The 9,270-nt window shown below is 41.2% G+C and overlaps 1 protein-coding gene across 1 annotated transcript in view; it reads left to right on the top strand.

Annotated features, from left to right (window-relative positions):
• klhl5 (kelch-like family member 5) overlaps window positions 1–2,963 on the top strand; it is a 41,899-nt gene extending 38,936 nt beyond the window's left edge. Inside the window, exons 12-13 of the mRNA XM_085355981.1 lie at window positions 4–175; window positions 2,907–2,963. Coding sequence (XP_085212107.1) covers window positions 4–175; window positions 2,907–2,963 — 229 coding nt within the window. The remainder of the gene's footprint in view (window positions 1–3; window positions 176–2,906) is intronic.
• Window positions 2,964–9,270: the final 6,307 nt, after the last annotated feature.

Below are 9,270 nucleotides of genomic sequence, written 5' to 3'. Positions count from 1 at the left end.
CAGGTATGACCCTCAGACAGATGTGTGGACAGCTGTGGCTCCCATGAGCATCAGCAGAGATGCCGTAGGTGTTTGTCTCCTTGGTGATCGTCTGTACGCTGTGGGCGGGTATGACGGCCAGGTGTATCTCAATACTGTGGAAGCTTACGACCCTCAGACAAACGAGTGGAAACAGGTACTGTATGCAGACACGTGCACAGCGCAGCAAATCTGTGTCTCTTTAACCTCATTCACTGCATTTTGTGTATTCACAGCACTTCACTTGTTCCACATTTTGTCATGTTCCTGTCTCAGAGGTCCATGGACCATTAGCCTGGTCTGTGCTCTGACACTGTCAACTATTTGACGTTATATAGACAGGTGTGTGCATTTCCAAATCATGTCCAATCAACTGAATTTCCCAAAGTGGACTCCAGTCATGCTGTAGAAGCATCTGACCGATGACCAGTGGAAACAGGATGCACCTGAGCTCAGTTTGGAGTGTCATTGCAAAGGCTGTGAATACTTCTGTACATGTGATTTTTTTGGAATTTGAAAATTTAATTTAATTCAGTTTGGAATAAGACTGAAAGTATGACAAAATGTGAACCAAGTGAAGCTTGAGAGTATCCAGAGAGGGCATCCAGGTATGAACACACACACACTGATTGCAGTTCAGTAAAAAACGTGTAGTAAAACACAAATGTACAATCAGTAGATGAAATGTATAAACACTCAGTCACAGTTTGACCTTCCCACAGCTCCTCTCCGATGTATCTTGGCATGTTTTCATTGTTATGTAAATGTGTGTTTTCCTCCTGCTAACATTGTCCTTGCCGCTGGATATTGCCGCTCAAAGTTGAGTGATCTCATTCAGCGGCTTTCAGGAGTCTCTGCCACTCTTCAGTTTATACCCCATCTCCCACGTAGGCTCAGAGGATTTCCAACTTTGGTTGGCAGATTTTTCTGTTAAAATTTGCCATTTTAGAGACAGGCACCATGCTGAGAACAAGAGAGGTGTGGGAGGAAGGAAGCAGAATGCATTGAACTGCTCAGACTGGCAGGGAGGGACGAGGACAAACTCAGATGAGAGAAGAAATGCTGAGACCATTAAATATGTCCTGTATCTACTGTCAGAGACTTAAACAAACAAATCAGTTGGTGTATTGTCAGTGCCATCCTAGTGGCATCACTTCCACTCTTGGCTTTGGCACAAATCTGTCAGTCTCAATAATGCCAAATCGAGTAATATAGGTGCTAAAAGGAGGCTCAGCATGGTTTGTCTGTGCAGTAACAGTGATGTCAAACATAAGCACTGATGCCTTCTCTTTGTTCCTCTTTTTTTATTATTATAAATTATGGGGAAATGAGTCCGTTTGTTCAAAATGATATTAGAAGAAATTACCTTGGCATTTCGGCATAAAAACCTGTCAGCTGGTTCAGGTGGTTGACTCATGTCTGCTGCTGCAGTTACAGCTTCACTGTGTTCCCCTGAAACTGTGCTGTCACCACTTACTGATGCTCTTTAAAACACCACCTCCACCACTCGGTTATCATCGTCACTTTCTGCTCCCTGCTGGGCTCACTGTTGATATCAACAGCATGCATTCCCTGCAGTCACATAATAACCCATTTCCTTCCGTTCACTTTCAGGACCCGTTTACTCCAAATAACTATGATGGGTTATTTCCATCTGCAGTCAGTTTTTGTTTGGCAGCATCACTCTATTCTGGGATCTCCCTCCCATTCGGTGCATTTACAGTTCTGGTCAAAAGTTTACGTACACACATCACTGGCCTGAGTGTTTTTTAAAGTCATTAAAGATGTATGCTATACAATCATTGCACCCTGGAACAAAAACAGAAAGAAATAACGAAATAGCCCAAAATTATCGTGGCCATGAGTGTACGTAAACTTCTGAGCACAGCTATACACACAAGTCAAGTCAAAAATAGCACGATAGGGACACCGTAGGTTGCAAAGAGGCTTGCAGAGGCAGCAGAGACTGCAGCTGAAGCATCTTAAAAGTAAGCTCTGGATGAGGTTTGATAGTAAAACTGAAATTGGCTGCCACTGAGATCATCCATCACCACCTAATAGATCCAGACTGTGGAGAATAGCACACCTAAAGCAGCCAACAAAGTCATTTCAATTCTGTTTAGCTTTTTTTTTTTCTCAAGCTTTAAATTATATCAAGTAGTCTTCATTAGTAAATTCGGCGTAGTCAAGAGAGTGCGCGTCTGTGTATCAGCACGTGTGTGCTATCCATCTGTATATGTTAACAAGGTGCTTATAAACTTTTAAGTCAAACAGGATATTATCATTCCCATAGAGTCATGTTTCTAGTTAGTTTTTTGTTTTTTTCTGGTATTGACTCGTGTTTTGGGTGGTAAAGTTTGAAGGTTGGTGGTTGGATTCCTGGCTGCTCCAGCCTGCATGCCAAAATATCCTTGAGCAAAATACTGACCCCTACAATCAGAACCCAAAGTCCCGATGCATTGATTGGAGTGTGATTGTGTGTGTGAATGTTAGATAAAAATCACTTGTTAAAAAAATTGCTCTTTGAGTAAGTAGATTGCTGTATAAGAATCAGTCTATTTCCCATTATTTTGGATCACTACCCTCGGGCACGGGGCAGATATTCTGCTGTAGATTTATTTACAGCATTTGTACTCAAAACTGTTTTTTTTTATTGAGCCAAAATCAATAAATTTGTTCCCCCAAAAGACTAAAATGAAATTAAATAATTGCTCAAGTGAGCTGCAGACCATTTAAAAATATAGCCGTATCCAAATTTGCAGTCTTTACATTCAACGTTTTCAAAACTATGAAACAATGCAAGTCAGTAGTTTAATAGTAATTTTCAGTTATATAAACAATCCACATCTCTGACTGTGTTCCTCATGTTTGTCCTGTTATCTTTGCAGGTAGCACCTCTGTGTCTGGGCAGGGCAGGCGCGTGCGTGGTGGCTGTCAGACTGTGAAAGCACAACCTCACATAGTAGATGGCAGACTGTTCACCATATGGCTCGCAGACCCTCCTCTTTGCCACCGCCGACACTGCTGGGGACACCGAGAGGTCTTTCCGGCCACACCAGGAAACTGTTTGCGAACACTCTTCAGCAAAGACACATTTTACTCTGCGTAATGCCGACTAATCCTTCAGATTTTAGGCAGATTAGGGTTCAGGTACATGTCAGTAGCTCTCCGATAAAGTTCTCACGTCCCGATACTTTGTGCCACAGAAGTGAACTGCCAGAAATACACATGGCAGAGAGGAAATCTGCAGTGTTTATCCGAGCTCGACAGAACAGCTGTCCCACACATACCGTACGTGCACGTGTAAATCTACACGGCTGCTTTCAGCTCCCATTTGTGCTGAGTAAAAAGGTGGAAGACAGAGCGAGATTGTCAAAACTGCCTCATCACGTTACGCTCTTCGTTTCTCCAAACAGTATCTGATGCTGTGTACTGATGCTATTTTAAGATAGTCCCTATTATTTTTATGCTGCAGTTGGCAAGTGCTCTTCTTCCCCTTGCTTTTTCCCACCGTTACCCGCCGACAGATGAAAGAAAGACTTTTGACATAATCAGCACACCCTCACGAACAGCGATTCTGTGAGGAACTACAATTTTCATGCAAAAACATTTCATGCTTCATCAAATATTTCTGCACATATGTCTTCCATGTTGCATCAGCTCACATCTGAAGCCTCTGCAATGCTGCGGTATGAAGTTTATCTCAGCTTTTTAATATTTTATTTTTCTTTAAGTTGCGCCAGAAGATTGTCCAACTTTTGACTTCGTTATTTGTTTTTAACTGCCATTTTTGCACAACTCTAGGTCCATTAAGCAGGATATTTGGGTTTGAAGTGTGTGTGCGTGTGTGTGTGAGATGATAATGGTGATAACACTGTGATCCTTTGTTGATCCCTGCAGGAAAATTTTGTTTTCAATTTCCTCCAGACTACAGGGTCAGCTATTTACAGACAGGGTCTGTTCAGCTACCGTATTTTTTCCCTCCGCTGTAGAGGTTTCTTCATTTCCTCTGTGTGTGTGTGTGTGTGTGTGTGTGTGTGTGTGTGTGTGTGTGTGTGTGTGTGTGTTGGGTGCTCAGAAATTGCAAGGAGTATATTTTTATCTCAAATGAGAATCTTCCCCTCACCACATCTTCAATTCCCTGCTGCTTTCTCTTCATCCCCGTTTTCCCACTTCATCACCGCACGAACACACACACACACACACACGTTTGCTTGCACCGCTTTGCTTTAGAGCCCAATTTCAGGCCCAGAAAAATGAACAACAGACCATGTAATGAGACCATGAATTTAATAACGTTGATTCAGCCGGTGCCGATATTTTGTTTGATGTCGAGTTCAAAGCGTTATTGGATTCGATGCTACTGTAGACAAAACATAAGACATGAGGGGCAGATGAATGCTGTGGAACAAACTGTGGGTCAGGAAACGTAGGGAATGCAAGGTTCTGACAGCAGATTCCCTACCGGCACACGGCACAAAAATGTCATGCTGCATCCTTAATTGTGCATTTCCTGTCTGTTTCCTATTGGTCATGTTGTGCGTGTGTGTGTTTGTCTGTCTGTCCAGTGCAGAGCAAGGAAACTCCTGACAGTGAGAGGCAAAACAGGCTTCCTCTCTGAACTGACAGATGTAGGGCTAATGTAGCCCCCAGGATGCACTTTACAAACACACACGGACATATCGCACACACACAAAGACACACTTAACCACACAGCTGAAAGCCAAGCGCCCCAGGAGCCGGTGAAGACTGAAAAGCCGCCCAAATTTGCCAGCTTGACATCTAAAAAGCGGAGACGCGAAGGCTCTCAATTCCCCTCTGCCGAGCTGATGTTTATTCAAGCCTAATGCACTGCTGCATTATTCTATTTTCTCCCCCACCCTCGCTTGCTTCTTCAAACCTGCCTGGTGTTTATTTAGAGTAATTCTCTTCAGATCACAGCAGAAGAAGTGTGTCATCTCCACTGTGTCGTATGATTTCAGCAAGAGGTTAAAAATAACATAAAACACATTCCAAATCTAACTATAACTGTATATTATGTACATAAATAAATATAAAGTCTGAATGTAGTCTTACTGCATTACGGTGTCTATATTATACACTTCCCACTGAAAATGCTGTGTGTTATTGTGTTTTGTTTTTTGTAACATGAATTCAGATGATGAAGCGATGTAATAAAAGTGGTCAGTGGGAAACTGCACAGCTGCTCGTCTTTTACAAAATACATTATGTATGTACAATATATGCTGCTGTAGCTATCATTGGTCTTTTATACATTAAAGTCAAGATGTGATTTACCACTTCCCGTGGCTTTTTCCCTGCTCGACAGAGGCGTTTTAACAGCAACAGCTAATCATGTTTATGCTACAGATGTTGCAGCTGGCAGTTTGCGTTTGTCACATTCACAGTAAATGCCACTGTGGTGTAAATTTGGCTCTTATTTCTAACAGCACCCCCATTGGTGCGACTCCAGCCAAGGCCCTTTGCAGTTCAAAGGTTTCTGTGCAGGTTTTTGGCTGCTGAAGTGCAATTCTGAATGTATTTTCATGTGCCTGGAGGTTAATATGGATCCTCATTAGTCTTAAGTGCAGCTCCTCAAATGTAAAAGCTAAACACTGAACCAGAGACGCCACAGCTGTTCGAGGCAGAGTGGAACAAGTGTGCAGGGAGGAGGAATGGGGGCAGTTTATAGATATTTTAGCCTCAGGACAGTGACCAGTAGGCAAGTGATTCACTCTGATATTTATTGCAGAGGAAGCTTTAAATCATAAGTGCTTCTGACAAACGACTCCCGGTGGCGTTCAGAGATGATGCTGGTGACCTTGTCTTGCCGCCTTACTGCACCTGAGTCTATTTCCCCTGACAGCAGCAAGAGGGAGACACAAAGTGGTCTGCTTCATTCTGCATCCTACACTTGGAAATAACCGGTAAACACTTACATCTGTCAACATCTGCATCAACGCAGCAGCAGAATAAAGCAGATATGCTGTGCAGTCAAGCGCTTGTGAGACCCACAAAACTGTATTTTTAATTCTAGTAAAGACCCTAAAGTTTGTGGAGACTGACTGGTGTGAGTGTGTATAAAAAGTGTGTATAAAATCCTTTATGTGGCGCCCAGTAAAAGCACTATATGGCTTCAATAAAGAGCTGGAACAAACAGAAGGAAATGACAGATACTGTGAATTAAGAGCAAATTTCCTCTTCATTTTGGGGAAAACAAATGGGAAAAGGTGCGTTCATTACTGATGGTGTCATCACGGTGCTGGCACTCGTGCAATCCTTCATCCACAAATGGTGTCATCACTTTGCGGCAAACTCGATGTGTAAATTTTTACACGTGTTTGTTTTGCCTACGTTTTAATTGCAGCTTTGAGAAAGAAAGTGTATGAGTGCACTTTGTTGTGTTAACACTGTCAGAATATTGATTTGCAGACTAAAAATTCATCATAGATGTTTACAAGTCAACATCATGGTGACAGTTTTGTCACAGTTGTCGCATTTGGAGCTTTTAAACCACCACGGGTTGAAATTTGACTGTTTTCATATCCGTGATCACTGGGGCGAGAAAAATCATCAGCTGAAGATTATGAGATGCACTAAAATAAAAAGCTCCTCTGTCGACTGCCAAAACTGCCTCCTAGTATCCAACACACACAGGGTGACTCCATCTTGCATGTGTTGTGTTTGGATTGCTCTGTATTCTGGTTGTGTGGTCTTGATAAGGGCTCACTGTATAGTCTAGGACTGATTCTCAGTTTCAAGATTGTATGTAGCATGATTGCATGTAGTGCTGTAATAATGCCTTTTATCTTTTATCAGTATTAATAAATGCATATACAGCAAAAGAGAAATAGGATTGTCGTGCAGGGGTAGCCCGAGGTTCAGTACCAATTAACCTGCCAAAAATAGAATATTTAAGGAACTGCTCTCCTGCAAGGCTCCTGTGCTCTGCTAGACACTGAATGCCTAGAAAGTGTGGAGAAAAAAATAATACCACAGGATTGACAAAAACCTCCAGCATCAGATTTGTTTAAAAGAAGGGGAAAAAAAAAAAACTTAAAAAGAACATAAAGATATTTCAAAGTATCTTTTCAGGGCAACTTGTAACACCTACATAAAACTTGCATGATTCCTGGAGGGCAGAAACATATTCATTTGGGATTTTTTTGTGAAAGAATAAGGAGGAAGGAGCAGAAAAAAAATACCATGAGAATCTCATTTCCTCCGCAGCTGCAACGATGGAAAGCTGAAATGGTTCACATAATAAAGGAAATAAAGGAAGTCATTTTCAGTGATTATCTGTCAGCTTTCACTATGTCATATAGACCTGCTTTCTTTATATTTCGTAAAGTGCAGCAGTTCCTTTTTTCTTTCTATTAACGCACCGCATCCTGCATAAAAGCTCTGCTCGCATTGTCTCGTTGGCAAAAACACTTTCATTCATTTTTCATCAGCTCGTTTTTTCATCTCTCTCTGCTCTAATTTTACCATTTTGCTTGAAAATCATACAGCTGCTCCCTTCAGTGCATCTTAATGAGATCTGAGTCAGCAGGGTGTATTCTGCTTCAGCATGCCAGAGCACAGACAGGAATATTTGTGTGACACAGCTGGCATTTCATCCCAGCTCTCTGCCTGGGTTGTACACGGATCATCAGAAGGTCATCAGCATTTTCTTTCTGCCTATGGGCAAAATGAGGTAACACAAGGGAGGCAGAAGTTTCTCCTAATTTATATCGGGTGGGTCATTCTGTAAAGCACTGAGAAAAGCACTGAAATTGGTTAACTTCCAAAAAGGACATCAGTGAACACCCAGAGGACAGCAGAAATGAAATGGGACAAAGATATGCAGATAGGCATGCCTGGAGAGTAGAAAGAGATGTTCTTTAAAGAAAAACTATGAAAAGCTGCCACCTGCTGGATCTGTGGTGAAAGCATGATTTCAGTTAACTTCAGGTGGGCTTGATACTTGTAACAATAATGCTGCTTGGAAAAGGTGAAAACTGGCCAGTGGTATTAATTTGTGGTGTTACTTACATTTTCTTTTTAAAGCTGCAAGTCTGTATTAAACAGTTATGCTGTGAATATCCTCACCTAAGAATCAGTACTGTTTACTGTTTGGTTAATCCAGCTATGAAGAAGTTTTTACTCTAGAGATCCAAGTCAGTGGAGTTATGATGGCTGAAGCAAGTTTGTGTTTGCAAGCACTGAAGTGCAAATTTTGCTTAACCTACTTTTTGGATCTGAGAGTTTAATTTGTATTCGATGTTTTGTGATGTTTCGAAAGAACTGTGTCTTTGCATAAAGGGATGGAAGGCCTTGGTGTTCCCCCATATAAGCTGGAGGAGGTGGTTGGGGAGAGGGAGGTCTGGGCTTCTGTGTTTAGGATACTGCCCCTACGATCCGGCCCAGATAAGCAGAAGAAGAAGGATGGATGGATAATAACAATTTTTCATGCCATTTATTGCAGTTGATTAGAAAATCCTGTCAGAACTGAAATGAATTGTTTTCTCTCTCATGCTATATGCAATGCTCACTTTCTACCTGTTTTTTAAAATAATGTATTAATTATATTCCCAGAGCAAATGAAATACAGAGAGACTTTATGTTGGGTGATTTAGCTTTGTCCATTGGTTCAACAAACTTTGAAATCATTTTGAATCTGGACAATGATTCTTGATTGTGAAGGAGATCCTTCACAAGAGACAAGGTGGAACATTTAACTTCTGTATTTTTCATTGCACTTTTAACTGTAACACCCACTCACTTGTCGAGCCCTGATTAACTCACGCTGATTTTATTGTTTGGACTTCATCATTACAAGATCACGTGGGCAGGTAGGAAAGCAAGAACAGTCCTCATCCTATTTTTGTAATATAAGCAGACAATTATATAGTGGAACATCCACGATGCATATCAATATACAATTGTCATGCCCCTAAAAGTACAGCGTATTTACGCTACTTAAATATGCTACATCCAGATGAACAGAATCAATTTTTGGAGATTTACTTACCTTGATGATTGAGCCTGCATCAAGACGGACAGCGTATTTACATTGTGAACAGGAGAACTTCCACAAATAATCCCCTATTTAAAATAACTTATAGTATAATTTGTGTGTCCTTTCATGTAAAAATGCCTGAACACCTTACACACTACTTAAAATGACTTACTCACTATTTAACATTTCTTAAAATATAATTATTTGTCTTTTCCTGTAAAGCCTTAAATTATTCCCTCTTATTTTAGTGC

This window comes from Diplotaxodon limnothrissa, linkage group LG6, assembly GCF_057381915.1.
Source record: "Diplotaxodon limnothrissa isolate DT_005_m linkage group LG6, D_limnothrissa_male_GT1.1, whole genome shotgun sequence".
Taxonomy (NCBI): Eukaryota; Metazoa; Chordata; class Actinopteri; order Cichliformes; family Cichlidae; genus Diplotaxodon; species Diplotaxodon limnothrissa.
The sequence above is the reverse complement of the archived record's forward strand: the minus strand, read 5'-3'. Positions and strand labels throughout refer to the sequence as shown.